We start from the raw sequence: 18,375 nt of genomic DNA on the forward strand, positions 1-18,375 counted from the left end.
TATTGAGTAATGGTAAGGTGTTAGCTTGCTGGGTTAGTGGGGCTTATTTGCGGACACTAGTACTACGCACCGATTTGTCTGAGAACGGGGTACGTCCAATAATTTATACTAATCTACTCATGGTCAGACGCAGAACTAAAACCTCAAACACAGTGAAAACATAATATTTAACTCACCCGACAAGCAGTAAACGCAGCGTTTGAGATTTTTTTACATGAGAAAACGTCTCCCTCTTCTGGGAACAAAGTAAAACTGCAGCATGTTCTCCGCAAATGTGTAATCGATTTTAATATTGTAATATGGCTCATATTCTGGATGCACATCAAAACACGTAACGCCTAATTGGCAAATTTATGCGGATGCGGTGAACCGCTTTGCACATGAGAGGTCATGTCGACACGGTCAGCTGACTGCAGTGAGATTTTCAGTTAGAGACAAATCTGCACACGCATGCATGCGCATTTATATGTATGTAAGAGTTTTATTGCCTTGTAAATAGCCTGTAGGGTTTGCAAACTACACCAGCGCTTTTGATGTAGCTATTTCTGAGTTTATAATTGAATAATATAGATGTGCCTTCAGATTTATTGCGTGAGCGTCACGCCAGATGCGTAAGACCTGGCAACCCTGCCATCGACTGCGGCCCAATCCCGAACAAACCTACCCTGGACCCTCCGCCTTCACTCACGCTGACTCGTTTTGAGTTAATTAGACTTATATATATATATATATACACTTTAAGCAGTGTGGAGTATCCTCTTCTAATTAATAGGCCTTCTTTATGATTGAATAAAAAATGGACAAAAATTGTCATGTTATTCAGCTCTTGAAAACGAACAGTCTTCAAAAACGTAACGTTAAGAAGCATTCGTGTGTTTAAACATTCAGTCGCATTAACTTTTTAGTTTTCTTATATAGCAATACATTGTCCTATTTTTTTAATTTTTTTTGCGCTGTTCTTTTTACTGTGTGCGAAACATTGTGGGATACGAAAGCTGTAGTGGAGATGTATGAGTTTGCATCGCTGCTGATTTAATGAGGGCGTAATGGACCACTTCCCCTTAGTCCGTACTGCTTTGAGACACACTTCAACATGGTGGCGGGTCTCGGGAACACGCAAACGAAGGCGGACCGGTTTGAGAGTGGGCCGGTGCAGTGGCGTCAGAAACATTTTGAATGTGGCGGGACGCACTGGCATAAAACCAATATTTTATGTTAAATGTGGGGGGACAAGTGTTTGCAGGGTGGGCGATGATCCTACAACCCGGTTTGTTTCTATCCCAGATTTCCTGTTATAAGTTTGCTGACCACCTAATCCATGTCAGGTGGGACAGATGTGAGCTATCATGGGGTTTGTAAACTACCATTTAAAATAACATCAGTTTGATCAGAAATACTGCATAGACATTGTTAATGTTGTAATTGACTATCATAGCTGGAAACAGCTGTTTTTAATGGAATATCTACATAGGGGTACAGAGGCCCATCATGAGCAACAATTAGTCCTGTCTTCCAGTGGAATGTTGTGTTTGCTAATGCAAGTTTATTAATTTAAACGGTTAATTGATCATTAGAAAACCCTTTTGCAGTTATGTTAAATGAAAAGGACCTGGGTTTCACTTAAGCACTGAGTTCTCGCTCCATGCTTATCAGTCAGTCTCTTATAATCGTGCATGTGTCACTAATGTTACTGTGAAACAGCTGGATCAATCAAGCAAACAAATCAGTTGAAGCACGAGAAGAACTGAACTATTTAACGAAGCACAGGAGCATTTCAGTTTTAAAGTAGTTTGCAAAACCTGAAGAAGCTCATAAAGTGTGTCCCTTGACTTGGATTAGGTGGTCGCCCTAGTTATAAATCAGTGCTGTTTTTGGACTTAACGGACGCGTACACAGCAGAATATAAATACACACACAGTACCACGTTTTGGAAAAAAAACATTTATCATCATCATGTCTACTTTAGAACATCACAATTGGTTTAAAAAGACACATTGCTCGCTTTTTTTTTTTTCAACGAGCAGAACTGCCACCGTCGATGGCACTAAAGTCTTTGAAGTTCGTTCTTTGAACTGATTTTCCTCCTGCCGGGTGAAGTCAGGAGTCTTAACTTACCGGAGATCAGCCAGCTCCATGCTATCAGCAGATTTAATCAATGGCTTTTTAGTTTGCTGGATTGTGAAATCTTTAGTATTTTTAGTGGAGTGGAAGTAGCTACAGAACAAATTACCTTGGGACTTGAGGGCTGTCGTCGGGTATTTAAGCAGAGCGGGTTATGATCGCATGTTCGACTCCAGGGCACAACAATCTGTATCTGATAAAGTAAGGAAAATACGCGCAAAACACTTAAAATTCCATTTGAGAAGTTTTAAGACTGTCCTTATATTGATTGTATGTAAAAATTATATTGTAAATCAAATATAATATGTTAGCAGAAAGCGGTACTGGTCCTAGCCGATGTGACGCCCTAGGCGAGCATCACCGCTGACGCCCCCCATTTGAGGCAGAGTGAAATCGCCGGGCAAGTTGGTGCCCCCCCAGAAGGTGGTGTCCTAGGCCTATGTCGCCTATATATTGACCGGCCCTGGCAAAAACCATTGGAAAGTTTCTGCGCTGACCATGTAAATTTTATTAACAGAACATACTTATAGTTGATCAAACGAAGTTCACAAAAGTGTATAATAGCAACTTCCTCCCAGAAAATATTTCACTTTGGAATAACTTGCAAATGCTACATTTCTATACACTATACGCCATATTTCATTTGGTCCTTATTCTACAATCAAAACCAACTACTGTCTGCTGTTGTTAAAATATTTTATATGAATCATCCATCCATCCATCCATCCATTCATTGAGGTGTTAACCTTGAACCGATCCCTATCCCGAGCTTGGGCTGCTTTATTCATGCATCGGTTGAGTTTGGGTCAGACTTGGGTTCATTGTCACATCATGATTTTATTTTATATTTCCTGTGTTAAGGGTAAGCCTGTAAAGGGTGAGAATAGGACAGATTGGAGTTCCCTTTGCGCACCTGTCACAGTGTGATAGCTAGCTAATGTCCATGATATACACAAAGAATTGTGAAGAGAAAGCTTTTGACCTATCCGTTTTGGGAAAGCCAAGGGGGATTTTACTCAAAAATGCTTTTATTTATTTTATTTAATTTATACTTGGCAAAGATTTGGACTTTGATTCAGCTTCTAGAGTTTTTTCCTTTCTCTCGCCCTAACAAAGCGGGAGGCATGTCCTGATTTAATAAAGCTAATGATAGTCTGTTTTCGCTAAGCCCGTAGGCCTGTTAGTCACGGGGAGGGACAAGATGCTAGTTGCCTAGTTATGCTTTTAAAACTTTTGCATTTGTGTGTCAGAGAGGACGCTTGTGTGTTTAATATGTCAGTGTTTGCGTGCTTTAGTCTAAAAGGTGGCATCAGATAAATAGATGGAAAAAATTGAGACCGCAGCCCAATTTTTTGTTTCACTCATTTTTCAATTAATGGTTGTGTGTCTGTGAATAATATACATTGTTTTTTTGCTAATGGCAGGCTGGTTATTTTCTGTTTTTCATTGACGAAGGGCTTCTTCCTTGCTTTATGGGACTTCAGTCCTGCTTCTAGCAGCCTGATATGAACTGTCCTAGCAGTGCACTTCACACCTGCGCTTAATGTTCCCCATTCCTTTTGAAGGTCACTTGATGTCATCCTACGATTCATGAGAAGCTATCAGATAAGTTGACAGTCACCTCTGGCATTAGAATGTTGCTTCTGCCTTTTCCCTGGCTGGTTTCTGGTCGTTCCCAGTGTCTCCTGCTTCACCTTGTTCTTCTGTACTGCTGTCTTAGAAATTTTGAACCTGAAAGCATCCTGCCGCTCAGCATAGCCTTCTGCCTGCAGAACCAGGATTTTCAAAATGCAGATTTCTTTAAAAATATAGAGTGGTCTCTTTATTTTTCCACATTTGAAAGTTGGGCTTGGACTCAGACAACATTTCAGGTCCATGCGTAGTGCTACCCTGGATAATATGTCATCAAAAGGCAGACAGTATGGGCAATTTATGAACATCAGTTATCCTAACTACATATCTTTTGAATGTGGGAGGAAACTGAAGTGTGTGGAAGTAACCAATGCCAAACGAGCACATACAGACTCCACAAACATGCAGGGGGGGGGGGGGGGGGGCAAGCAGAGGCTTGAGTGGCAGAAGTGGGACAGACAGAGGTGGGACAGGTAGAGGTGGGACAGACAGAGGTGGGACAGGTAGAGGTGGGACAGACAGAGGTGGGACAGGTAGAGGTGGGACAGGTAGAGGTGGGACAGACAGAGGTGGGACAGACAGAGGTGGGACAGACAGAGGTGGGACAGACAGAGGTGGGACAGGTAGAGGTGGGACAGACAGAGGTGGGACAGACAGAGGTGGGACAGACAGAGGTGGGACAGACAGAGGTGGGACAGACAGAGGTGGGACAGGTAGAGGTGGGACAGACAGAGGTGGGACAGGTAGAGGTGGGACAGACAGAGGTGGGACAGACAGAGGTGGGACAGACAGAGGTGGGACAGACAGAGGTGGGACAGACAGAGGTGGGACAGACAGAGGTGGGACAGACAGAGGTGGGACAGGTAGAGGTGGGACAGACAGAGGTGGGACAGACAGAGGTGGGACAGACAGAGGTGGGACAGGTAGAGGTGGGACAGACAGAGGTGGGACAGACAGAGGTGGGACAGACAGAGGTGGGACAGACAGAGGTGGGACAGACAGAGGTGGGACAGCGCTACCTGTCCATGTGTCATGCCAATTGGTTCAGAAATCTCATGAATTGCACAGGATTTTATCAATGTCTAATCATTTCAAAATTAAAATTTTAATTATTTGAGATTACATCGATTTTTTCAAGTCTTAAGATGATGTCACTGGCATTGAATGAGAACCACTAGAGGGCACTGTCCTGATATGCAAACTCATTATACTATCCAAAGTTTACTGAAGAGTACAGTTAAAGTCACATAAAAAAACAGTTTATGAATATATCAAACAACATTTTTACTTAATGAAAAAATGCATTTATTATTTTGATTGTAAAGACATACAGTTCTTTGAAAATCTAACTTTAAGATCAAATCAAAAGGATCAAATCAGTGTTCGAAATCCTGCCTTTGCACAACCATATTTCAAGTGAAGACAGAGGTGAGACCTTTTAGATGCATGTTTTTGCTTAACACAATCTCCTAACGCTCCCTGGCCGAGCTTGTTAAGACCTTACAGCCAAGTGGGTACACGGTGGAAATGCTACAGGCATCCAGTACATGCGACATTGACGCATATTTCACACAGGTAAGGGTCTCTCAGCACATTCACTGGAGGGAAAAAAGTACAGATGAAAGAGTATTAAAAACCTTTTGGCAGACAGTGGACCCTGTACCCCTGAAACATTGCAGTAACAGCAGCAGGCCATCACCAGCAGTTTGCATTTGTGCTGCCTCTAATGGCTGCTAGTATTTACAGTCCATGAGCTGACGGTTTAGTTATAGTGCTGTTTATTGGGAGAACTACAGCACCGTAAGGTGGGGGAGGGGTGCAAAAGACAGACAATCTTGTTCTAATGCAGGATGCCCTTCATCTGGTTGGCTGGGGTGTTTGGATGGCCATCTATTCAAATGATCACTCATGTTGTATCTCACAGTTTAATTGTTCAGCGGTGGTAAGCTCAGAAAGCGTGCAACAGGGCTAGCTAAAAGCCTGAGGTCCCGTCATGACTGTCATTTATAGGACCTGGAATAGACTGACATCCCCACACCCTCGGCCTGGTATAGACAACCCACCCTCACTCATCCAGCTTGGCATGGACTACCCACCCACAATCACCAAGCCTGGTATAGACTACCCACCCCCACTCACCCAGCCTGGTATATACTGACTTCCCTCACTTCCCAAGCCTGGTATATACTGACCTCCCCCACTTCCCAAACCTGCTTTAGACTACCCACCTCCACTCACCTAGCTTGGTATATACTGACCTCCCACACTTCCCAAGCCTGGTATATACTGACATTCCCAACTTCCCAAGCCTGGTATAGACTGCCCACCCCCAGTCACCCAGCATGGTATAGACTGACCTCCCCACACTCTCGGCCTGGTATAGACCACCCACCCCCACTCATCCAGCCTTGTATAGACTGATCACCCCCCCCCCCCCGACCTGGTATAAACTGCCGAACCCTATTCCCCCAGCCTGATATAGACTGACCTTCCCCACTCACCCATCCTGGTATAGACTACCCACCCCCAACTCACCCAGCTTAGTATAGACTGATCTCCTCCACTTACCCAGCCTAGTAAAGACTGCCCCTGGGCTCTTGTCCTGACACACGGACTGAAATTCCACAGGCAGCCTTGGGTCGGCACAGGCAGTAACTGGGTCACTCTTCAGTAGTTGTGGACTGCTGTCCACAGCATCGCCATCATCCATCAGTTCTTTCAGGAGCTTGACAGATTCCAGGGTGAAGCTGAGCTCTCCATCCTGCCGGGCAAAGCAAATAGAAGGGAACAATACAGGAGGACATCTACAGCAGTCGTCTTTAGCCTCTGAGTTAAACTTTTCAGGTTAAGCTTCACACTGTGCGTATTTAAATACAAAACTGTCAATAATTCAGCTCTGAAATTTTTGATTTGTCTGCTTCAGCTGACATTTCCATCCATCCATCCATCCATCCATCCATCCATCCATCCATCCATCCATACATGCATGCATACATACATACATACATACATCATGCTAAGTACAATTTGGAGAGGAAACTGGAGTACCTAGAGAAAATCTGCTTGGGTTTAGAGAGTACATGCAAACTCTCCCCAAACAGCACAGGGGAGTGGAAATGAAATCCTTAGCCCTGGAGTTGTGAGGCTACAATGCTAATCATGCAGTGACATATCAAAAAAGGTATTTCACCGGAATGCTTTATACAGTATATTGGAAAACTCAAGGACAAGAGAAGGTGAATAACTGATTATTTTGTTACAATGGAAACTCTCAAGGGTGCCATTATATATTAGGCAAGTGAAGATGTAATATTGTGTAAATGTGCTTTACAAAAATTGAATCGGATTGAACAGTCAGTTTGAGAAGTTGCTGTGTTGGAAGCAGGAAAAATGTGTATTTGTTAAGGATCTGAACCACTTTAACAAGGGCCAAAGTGTAATGGTTAGATTTCCAAAACGGCAGGTCTTATGGGGTGTTCCCTGTATGCAGTAGTCAGTACCTATCAAAAGTGGTACAAGGAAGGTCAACTGGTGAATCAGTGATGGGGTCATGGGCACCCAAGACTCACTGATGTGTGTGGGGAGTGACGGCCAGCCCATCTTGTCTGACTCCACAGGAGAGTCAATGTAGCACAAACTGCTGAAAAAGATAATGCTGACTATGTTATAAAGGTGTCAGAACACGCAGGGTGTCGCAGCTTGCTGCTGACCCTGTTCACTGGCCAAAGTGCCTACAATGGGCACGTGTCAGAAAGGGACCATGGAGTAATGGAAGAAGGTGGCCTTGTCTGAGGAGTCACATGGGCTGTAACATTGTGTGGACGGCCAGCTTTGTGTACGTCATTTACCTGGGGGAGCGATGGCACCAGAATGCACTATGGGAAGAAGGCAAGCTAGTGGAGGTAGTGTGGCGCACTGAGCAATGGTCTGCAGGGATCCTTCGGTCTTCTCCTTCGGTTGGATGTTACTTTGAGACCAAGTACACCCCATCATGGAGCGGACATGCCTGTCCCACCTCTGGCTATTCCTACTACCCTGATGGCACTGGCCTCTTTAGGCAGGATAATGAGCCCTGTCAGGCTCCAACAATTGTTCAGGAATCATTTTAAGAACATGATCAAGGGGTTGACTTGGCATCTGAATTCCCCAGATTTCAATCCGACTGAGCATTTGTGGGACGTGCTAGGCAAACAAGTCTGATCCATGGAGGTCCCACCTCACAATCTAAAGGACTTAAAGGGGGGCAGAGCTGTTTTGTTGGCATAAGGAGGACCTACGTAATATTACATAGGTGGTTTTAATGTTATGGCTGAATGATAACTTTTTTATGAACTAATTTTTCCAGTCAAAAAAATAAAATAAAATGCTTAATCCTTATTTGGTTGAAAACAGATCAAGAATCCAACACTAACTGAAACTAGTTCAAGGTTTCATACCACAGCATTATTACTTGATAGCGCATAACATTCAATGCTAATTGTTATGATTAATAATTATCTTCAAACTGGACCAAGTAGAATAACAGTTGTGTCTAGTAAACAATGATTTCCTTTTTTTAGCTGTTCACTGTTATTCCAACTTTCAGGAACCATATGCAACATTTTTCTCATCACTATATCAGAACAGCCAAGTCACTACTATATACTGTATACAACAGAAACAAATCCTTTTTGAATGTAGTGTAGGATAAATTATGAGGTCATTCATTCATCTGCTTTCTTTAAAGCATGGTTTTTACCTGAGGTTTTTAGGTGTGCTGGGCTGCATTGTCCTCTCCACTGAACCTTCAACGGAAATTGGCCGTAAAACTGGACAATATGGATTCCCTAAATGCTAGGGTGACCAGACCATCCATGCCAGGGAGGATTCTTTGAGCTACTTTAAAATTGCTCCTACGCTTGGATAACTAGGTCAGTTTTTCTTGCACTTTGATTGGTTTGTTTCCTTCAATGAAAGACTCATCTCGCTATGTCACATTAGCATTAGTGACACAGGCGTGATTATAGCAGACTTGACCGTTCAGCACACAGCAAGAACTCAGTGTTTACGTGAAATACAGCTCCTTTTAAGTGAAATGGTAGTTTACGAATCTTGTCCTAGCTCAAAGTTTCCTCCCTGACATGGATGATCTCCTTGATCAGGTCAGCCTGCTAAAAGCAGGAGATGATGCCAGGCCTGGTCCGAAAGAAGAGCAACTGGCATTACTTTGCTCCTGAATACTACTTGCCTTCAGTCCAAAGATTATGAGCAAACATTGTATATCACTGTACAGACCAAGGCCAGAACCACAGAACGCTGTTTGTCTGGCCCACCCTAGTGGTAAGAATGAGCCTTTATTTATAGTATAATAAAGCATTTTACGCAGGTGTTTAAACAGGTGGCTACTGTTCAGAACCCGGACGACATCTCAGGGGAACCTGATTACCTGAGCTGTACCACTGCTACCACTCTTAGATGTACTTTCTGCATCTGTGGGATGGATTTGTTGTCGTCTACCCATCCATCCATCATTATCCATCCAAGGTTGCATGGAGGTGAGCACGTAATTTCCCTATTGTCGGCAGACACCGTAGATCACGGTTCCTCACTATTGAAAAACTTGATTGCATGTCCGTGAGAATCACCCCTACTGATTCCAGCTGACATTGAACTCAAGGTTTCTCTGGCAGGTGATTAACACACTAGACCAGCTCAAACAGATCTGCTCTGTGTTTACAACACATAAATTTACTGGTAGCTGACTGGGGATATTGGTTAAATTTAGGGTACAATTAAGCCCGGGGGCATTTTTAAGTGACTTTGCAGTTTATTCGTTTAATAAACTGACTAGTTTAGCTAGTTTATTGCAGTGCTGCTGTGTGTGTGTTCGTCTTGATTAGTTGTTTTACAATGAATAAATATCTATCGTCACAGGGAATCCGCACGCACTAAGTGCCTACTAAATTCACCTGAAATGGCTTTGGAGTAAATCCACCCAAACATGGTGATAATAAACAAACTCACGCAGAAACTGTACCCACAATCCCGGAGGTGTACAGCGACAATGCCAGCTACTGGCTGAATTCTGTTACCCCAGGTGGAAAATCAGAGACAACAAGCAAAGGTCCCAGCTCCTTGCTGCCTGTTAAATAAACACAACCTGGACCCGATTCGATAAAGGAAAAAAATATACGGCAAGATTAAGATGTCCTACGTCTGGCTGAAAATGCGCAGGTTCATGAATCTGTAGCTAGCGCCCCCCCCCTTCCCTTCGCCACCCAAACAGAGAAGAAAAACAACTAAGCATGGAGGAACGCATGACAGGAATTTCAGCACACCTGTGCCCCCTTTGCAGCTTTGCGAAGTCAGACTCACCCAAACTCTGACGCCCATTGTGCTCCAGATAAAGCAGGAGGCGAGGAGCACAGACACAGCAGCCGATCTCATTCTGAGGAACAAGCTCACAGCACCACACTGGACTCAGGAGAACAAAATATGGCAAAGCTTTGTCGGGACCCTAAGCAATATATAAAGCCCCCCAAGTGGGCTACTAAGTAACCTATTAAAGAGCAAGAAGCAATCAATGAAGGAATATTTAGCTTTGTGATAACTAAAGAGGATGTGAAATACTAATAAACTAGATCCTCTTTTCATTTTTATAGACCCCGCCCCCCAGATTATCTTTGAGCAGCGTTGTTGAATGACGTTTGCTATAAATCTGTGTTTGTTGAGGAGTTCAGGCTGGAGACGGATTCTGGTGTGAACATGTCGCACGCTGTGATTGGCTAGAGTTTGCGTCCAGGCTTCTCACCTGTTCCTGACAAGGTGTAAATATGACTGGTTTCGGACGCAAGCGATGAGGTAGATGCCTTGGGAGCTCGACTACAGCTGATGGGAGGGTTAGCACAGTAAGGTCACACCTCTAGGGTTATGGGCTCGATTCTCTCCCATAGTGCTGTGTGTGTGTGTGTGTGTGTGTGTGTGTGAATGGGTATACCTATCTATACGGGGACACAATGTCCCCATAATGTGATAAATATCCATTTTTTTTATATATATAAAACTCTATTTTATAAAAAACTCTATTTTATAAAAACTCTTGCATTTTGCTTGGTTACTTATGGTTATGGTTAGGGCAGGGTGGGGGTTAAGGTTGTCATAGTTAGTGTTAGCATTATTCCCATAGAAGTGAATGAGCGGGCCCCATAAGGATAGGTATACCCTACATGTGTGTGTGTGTGTGTGTGTGTGTGTGTGTGAGAGTTATTTGGTTACCCACAATGTAATACGTACAAATTCCCCCATAATGTAATAAAAACCTGATACCTAATCTGTATGTGTGTTTGCGTGTCTGTCTGTCTGTCCTTCTGTCAAATTTGCTTGAGCGTTCTCGGGAAAGTATTATGAAAGAAATATGCACTCTAAGTCAATACTAACAGTTTAATAAACATGCAGTATTAATGGACTCCGTGGACTGACTATCTTGTGAGTAATAAACAGCCAGTCACTCAGAATAATTTAGTAGTAAAATATACAAAGTAATACTGATAATATGCAAACGGCTATATTTGAATATATATACTATATTTGGGGGGCGGCATGGTGGTGCGGTGGTTAGCACTGTCGCCTCACACCTCTGGGACCCTTCGAGTCTCCGCCTGGGTCACATGTGTGTGGAGTTTGCATGTTCTCCCCATGTCGTCGTGGGGTTTCCTCCGGGTACTCCGGTTTCCCCCCACAGTCCAAAAACATGCTGAGGCTAATTGGAGTTGCTGAATTGCCCATAGGTGTGCATGTGTGAGTGAATGGTGTGTAAGTGTGCCCTGCGATGGGCTGGCCCCCCATCCTGGGTTGTTCCCTGCCTCATGCCCATTGATTCCGGGATAGGCTCCGGACCCCCCGCGACCCAATAGGATAAGCGGTTTGGAAAATGGATGGATGGATGGATACTATATTTGAAATTCTGATTGCAAATTAAATGGGCAAGAGTAAAGACCTGAGTGACTCTGACAAGAGCAAAATCGTTATAGTCAGACAACTAGGTCAGAGCATCTCTGAAATGGTGCTCACGGTCAGCCATAGTACCTACTAACAGTGATCCAAGGAGGGAAAATCTTGTGGGACTTACAGAAAACTGTTCTGAGGGCAGGACGAAAAATGATTGATTATCTCTCAGAACCAATCAGATTGTAGAAGTGGTGGGACCAAGACATCTGATTGGTTGGTCCTGCCTCCTCTAACTGCTTGGACCAATCTCCTCTACAGTTTCAAGGGTTATCTCTCTGAAATAATTCTGTCCTCAGAACATTTTTGTGTAATTAAAGCTCCCATGAGCGAGAGAATAACCACAAACCGCTGGCAGGGTGTTGTGTAGCCAAGACTCATAGATGTGGGATGTAAATGAAGGGTACAAATCAACAGTAGGGCTACTGTGGCACAAATGGCAGATAATTTTAATGTTGATCATGGGAGTAACATATCATGACATAAAGTGCATCAAGCACTGCTATGTTTTTATGAGATCAATATCATTACTTCACTTGAGGGTGGTTATAATGTTTTGGCTCATAACTATAACACTGTTTGAGGAGCAGGTCAGGGAGAATCTTTATTGCCACCAAGGCAGATGTACATTTCTGTTGCCGAAAGTCGCTGCTGTTGGAGACACCAAGTATAGACAATGAACAGTTGGGGTATAAACAGACAGTTAATACATACACGACACAAGATACACAACAGTGAGGGGAAATGCAAGAGATGTGCAAATTCATGCAGCGCAGTGAAAGGAGACACAGGCACAACACAGACAAAATACATCTTTACATATAGTACATGATGTGAAACTCCACAACCACATGAGGAGAACATCCAAACATCACACACATTTGTATAGAACCCATGTCCCGGGGGTGTGAATCAGCAGTGCTAACCACTGCACCACCATGCCACTGCCGTAACTGGTACCAAGCAGCATGGTCAGTATGGTCCTGAAGGGCTGGGGTGACTTAAGGTTCATAGAAACTGTTAATATCCCTAAAATTAGATCTACGTCTATTTTATTTCCACTGGGATCGTATTGGACCCAAACCCAATGGCTTGCTGGTGGCTGTCCAGATAAGCAGCTATTACACCATCATTCCCAGTTTCACGGCGCCAAGCAGAATATCACAGATAGGAGCAGCATGAATTTACAAGGTTTATGTGGGTGGAAAAGGACGTCATGTAATTTCAACGGCTCCGTTTCAAGTTTGGTTAATAAGTGCGTATAAAACATGCCGTGCAAAATCAAACAGGAGATGAAAGCGTTACTCGGAAACGTCGTATAGTTTTAGATTTAATAACTGCATGAATGTCTGCCACTCTTAAAGCCTGAAAAAATGCTTATTTGTATATCTGTACCTGGCAGTCTGAAGATAATCAGCAATGAAAATGAAACTGGCCGTCTATGAAAATGATTAACTCCAGTTGAGTTGGACCAACTCCTATTTCGAGTAGCAAACGTAACTTATTTTTCATCAATTCATATTGAGTAGTTCTCACATTAAAAGGAGTATGTGAACTGGAGGGTGAAACTCTACTGTCCTCAACATAACACAAAGACATTTTATTCAGCCTGAGCCAGGTTATGATTAACAACCGTCTGCTTTTAAAGTGCTAAAACAATAAAGACATCAGAGAATTCACACGGCCGTCAGCCACGTCCCGGGCGAGGCACTCCGTGGGGGACGTGCGGCTTCACTTGCACAAACGGGCGTGACTCCTCCCCTTCAGCTACCTGGTCAATAGGACGGCTGGAAAAGTAGCACTCCTTCCACTCACACGATGACAACAAAACAGACAGTAAAAAGGTAGGTGTTTGCCTGCATGTTACCGACCAAAACTGTCACCTTGCCAATCATAACAAACCTTGTAAACTATTATCCACAAACGGTAATCTGTAATCCCAACAGTACACACAGAATTTGCAAAGATCCAGAATATCCTTAAGTCTTATCTTTGCAACAAATAGGTTACCATTTAAATTATACACTTCGTACTGGATTTATGTTCTTTTGGTTAATTATTTCCCGTGGAATAAAGTATCATAAAATTTTCTTTTGTATAATTAGAAGAACATCAACAGGTAATTAAAATGGAACTTACTCTGAAGGAGTCGACATTCACCCTATAGCCTATACCTTGGTTTTCTGGTATATTTGATTTTACGGTATATTTGATTATCCATCCATCCATCCATCCATCCATCCATCCATCCATCCATCTTCTTGTGGAGTCTTATTTTATTATGCAATACTATCATAGTTTTTTTGTTTTGCTTTCCAATGGTTGCAATAAAGAGAACAATCTTTTAAAAAGAGTTTTTTAGAGTGTTTTATTAAATGCTTGAAATATGAATAAACAATGTCAACTTACAGATACAAACCACTAGTAGCTATAAAAATAGTATCTACTCTATTTTAAATATGTAATAACAGACAACTTACAACTTATGAAAACAAAGAGCAGTTCTTAAAAAAACAGGGAAATAAGTTGGTAATAGTAACAAAGTCGGTAAAAAGTTGTTTCAATCATCGCACTGTCGTACAAATAATATATATTATAAAGGTGAAATAAAAAGTTTCTCGCAATTTGTTTTATTGATTTGCACAAAATTCCCCCCAAAACCCCTCAAACAGCACCCCCTCCCCTTTTATGGTAGTTAACAAGCTTTTAGGGATGAGAAGCTGATCATCGATAACAGCAGGCTTTAAGGTCTGCCGAGGGTTACTGGACTGCACGTAGCGCGGCTTTTTTCCACCAACTTCCAACCGGGGTTCGGGCATCTCAGCAGCCGGTGCAGGCGGCGAATGCGCAGATCTCACATATGTCCGAATTTAGTGCCATGACACCTGGGAATGGAAAAAGCAAGCAAAAGGGCTCAGTGTGCGCTGAAGGCAGTGTGCGTGCAGCTCCTAAACACGTGCCCGGCTAGCAAAAAGATCAAAGCCACACACTCTCTCACCACTACATATCGCAATCAGTGATTTTGCTTAAGATTAATGTCACCTGCTGAAATTACTTTTGTGATATTGCTGTTTTTTCTGCATTGATAACATGGATTATGAAATTCCCTGTGCGCCTTCCCCTCACGCCCCCAACCAGACCTTCCACGTAAACTCTTACCAAGTCGGTGCATTGACACGCTCGCCTTCTTGGTCCTACACAGTTGTTTGAATTCATCAGGCAAGGCAGGGTGGATGCAGATGTCTCTGGTCGTGGTGGCCGCCAGCCGTGGGTTGGGGTTTCTGGGGACACTGCTGTCCATCAGCTCCTTCAGCATTTTGACAGACTCCAGTGAGAAGCTGAATTCTCCCTCCTGGAAAAGAGAATAGATTGTGTCATATACATGGCAGCTGGTGGAATGGAGGAAGGACACATGCAGAGAGGTGCTGCTTATCAGATCCATGCTTGATTTTTTTTGAATACTGAAGGTTCAGACTTGTATCTCAACACCCATCATTTCAAACTTTATTATCAGTAGCGCTGTTTCAGTCTGTTTTAGACCAGTCAATCCACATCTGACTGTGATAGCACAAGTAAGAAACATCCAACAAAAGAACTACAAAAGCATAATTTGAAATGAGTCTTTAAAGGGTTGAAAAACAGTCACTCACCTTAACCTGGACAGCCTGAGAGACTGTGCAAAGAACTGCGAGCAAGACAGCGAGTGGAAGCTTTGTGTTCATTTTCTCCGTCAGTCCTCTCTGATTTGTTCTTGTCTTTGTGAAGGCTTCTAGATTCTCCTTCAAAGCAATTTCCTGAATGTCTGTCATACCCTCTGCATCTCTCGGTATTTAACGGGTACCGCTTGCAGTCCGGCAGGCTTGCCATTGGCTGAGCTGTGTCGGACCAAAGTCTCTTGGTTAATGAGTTAATGATGGGACAGAGTTGTTTATTAATGTCATAAAGAGCAACTCCTAAAATAATAAATCCTCTCAGCTCTTCTGTGGTCAGAAGAGAACGATGCCAGAAAGCGTGAACGCACTGCAGACATTTGTCGCATTGCTTGTAAAATCTATCACACCTCACACATTGAGAACACTCGTAAAAGGAAAATTGATACAGTATGTAAAGTGCAAACATGTCTTTACGCAAAGGCACAAATATGAAGTCAATTGTCTTTTGAATAAATTATATCTTGTGTGTCTGAGAATTTTTCACTGGGACTAATAAAGTATCACTATTCTATTCTATTCTATTCTATTCTATTCTATTCTATTCTGCATTTCACAGACATTTGTTTTTCTTATACAACAAGCAAACGAAAAGCTGAAACCAAAAACAAAACTTGATGTCACTCAGCACATTTTAGTCATTGTTATTGTACATGGGCACTAATTCAGTTTGGGTTGCAAAGTGACACAGGGGGTAGAGTTGCCTCACACCTCCAGCGTTGGGGCTTTGAATACCGTCTTTGGTCTGCGTGTTTGTGTGGAGGTCGCATTGTCTCCTCGTGTCTTGAAGGTCTCCTCTGAGCACTTTGGTTTCCCCACATAGTTCTAAAATTTGCAAACAGGCTAAACAGCATCTTTAAATTGAGCGGTGAGCCAGTGTGTGCATAATGGTACCCCGTAATGGGCTGGCATCCTCTCCAGGGTGTACACCTGCCTCGTGCCCCGTATGTCTGGAATAAGCTGTAGACCCACTGAGACCCTGATCAGGATAAGAGGTTGGATGACAGATGGAGTAACACACAATTTTATCAGTGGGGTGATGCAAACACATATTAAGAAAGGGTGCAGATTTAGGTATGGACAGTAGGGACAGCGTCCTACCAATATTGCGGGAGTAATGAGAGTGATTAAGGGGTGGGGGGTTCGGGGCAGATTTGGTCCCTACCAATACTGAAACCAAACCTACGCCCGGGACATTAAGGATGGGATTGCCATGATTAATAAAGTATATTGCAGGATATAAATGATGAGTAATATATACACACGTGAACCAGTAGTAAGTAATAAGGCAGAGGGCAATGCTGAGATGATGAACTTGGGACCTGAAGGGTGTTGGGTCTTTTGTGTGTCAGTGGGTGAAGGGCAAGATGTGCTCCGGTGTCGAAACATTAGCTGGATACAGACTTCGCCTTTGGTCAGAAACCTGAAGGGCTACAGGGAGATGAAGAAAGATGGAGAAGGCCAGCTGTCGGTGGCAGGGCTGAGAAAACGTACAGCGGCCTGCCATGCATGTATGGCAATAAAGCATCGCAGGTAGGGTTTTTACATTTCGGTAGTGCAGTATCATTTTGAGAAGTACTTAAATGTTCCCCAAGACTTAATAAATCAGAGCATGGAACATCACACAAAAAGTAGTAGAATATAAATGTAATCTGTATTATTACACTTTCCATACATCCATTCTGTACCTGCTTGTCTTATACAGGGTCACAGGGGTCTGGAGCCTATCACAGGAGCTACGGTTACAAGGCAGTGAATAACCAGGATGGAGCGCCAACCCATTGTAGGGGTCTTGGAGCCTATCCCAGGAGCTATGGGTACAATACAAGGCAGTGAATAACCAGGATGGAGCACCAACCCATTGTAGGGGTCTGGAGCCTATGCTGGGAATTACAGGGAATAAGCACACATTCAGACCTACAGGCAATTTGGCAACTCGAATTCACCTCAGCATACCCAGTCTCAGTTTATCTGCAGGTCCTTGAAAGAGGCCCTTAACCCTCAGCTGTTAGCTTACTCTCACCTCCAGGGAGTAAGTCTGGGGAGATGGGGATCAATAAATTACTTATTATTGTTAAAATTGAATTTGTGGCATTTACTACAGTGGTTTTATAGCACTACTGAGACTTTTACATATACAGGTTCTTCTTAATTTGTATTGTTTCAATGCCTGGGCTCCTTTTAATTTCACAGGCGTTTAATCTCCAGGTTCGCCTCTATTTTCTGGAAATACTTCACAGTGCGTCGAGCATCTTTCACGCTGTTTTAACGAGCTTTAATATTATCCATTGTTCTGGCAAAGTCAGCACTGACATTCATGTCTCTCCATATTTGTGTCAAAATTCCTCCAAAGTACACATTACATGTGACAGCTAAATATCTCTTAATCTCCTTTATGACATTCACCACAACGGAAGTTTGACAGGGAAGCTTTAAACTGGCCGTCTAAGTTATGGCTGTAAATGTGTGCGTCATATGTTTGCAGTACGCAGAATCCTTCTAGCCCCTTTTAATTCATACCTGTAGTGGGGTTTGCAGTCATCTTGCTGGAAAAAGGACACTCTTCCATGAAATATATAGTATATGAGTCACATGACTTTGCTTAAGATAAAATGCACAAACTACATACGAAATGCCTATTTACTGAAATAAGGATGGTTAAATGGCACAAAAACCTGGATTTTTCAAGGAAATTGCATCGACTTTCACTTAATCCAATTTGGGATTGAAGATGCATTCCAGACCAACCATTGAAGCAGTAACTCCTCTCTGATCCTCATCACCAGTGTTTTCAACACCCGAAAGCAATGTCTGGTATAATTACATACTGCTAATTGTACACCATTCTCACTTGACAGATCACAGCAGTGTATAGCGAAATTTCACTATATTAAGAATTCTCCCTTGTAATCATATTCCGATGTCTTGC

At 43.0% G+C, this 18,375-nt stretch overlaps 2 protein-coding genes across 2 annotated transcripts; both read right to left on the reverse strand.

Annotated features, from left to right (window-relative positions):
- Window positions 1–4,864: 4,864 nt before the first annotated feature.
- On the reverse strand, window positions 4,865–10,358 carry LOC125747642 (guanylin-like). Its single transcript, XM_049023053.1, has 3 exons — window positions 10,108–10,358; window positions 6,322–6,514; window positions 4,865–5,351 (listed from the first exon to the last, which is right to left on the reverse strand). The coding sequence occupies exons 1-3, from the start codon at window positions 10,177–10,179 to the stop codon at window positions 5,284–5,286; spliced, it is 333 nt and encodes a 110-aa protein (XP_048879010.1). The 5' UTR covers window positions 10,180–10,358; the 3' UTR covers window positions 4,865–5,283.
- A 3,732-nt stretch (window positions 10,359–14,090) lies between these two features.
- On the reverse strand, window positions 14,091–15,550 carry LOC125748102 (guanylin-like). The gene is made up of 3 exons (XM_049023925.1): window positions 15,387–15,550; window positions 14,896–15,088; window positions 14,091–14,621 (listed from the first exon to the last, which is right to left on the reverse strand). The coding sequence occupies exons 1-3, from the start codon at window positions 15,543–15,545 to the stop codon at window positions 14,557–14,559; spliced, it is 417 nt and encodes a 138-aa protein (XP_048879882.1). The 5' UTR covers window positions 15,546–15,550; the 3' UTR covers window positions 14,091–14,556.
- Between the last annotated feature and the right edge of the window lie 2,825 nt (window positions 15,551–18,375).

Source organism: Brienomyrus brachyistius, chromosome 8 (genome assembly GCF_023856365.1).
Source record: "Brienomyrus brachyistius isolate T26 chromosome 8, BBRACH_0.4, whole genome shotgun sequence".
NCBI classification, from domain to species: Eukaryota; Metazoa; Chordata; class Actinopteri; order Osteoglossiformes; family Mormyridae; genus Brienomyrus; species Brienomyrus brachyistius.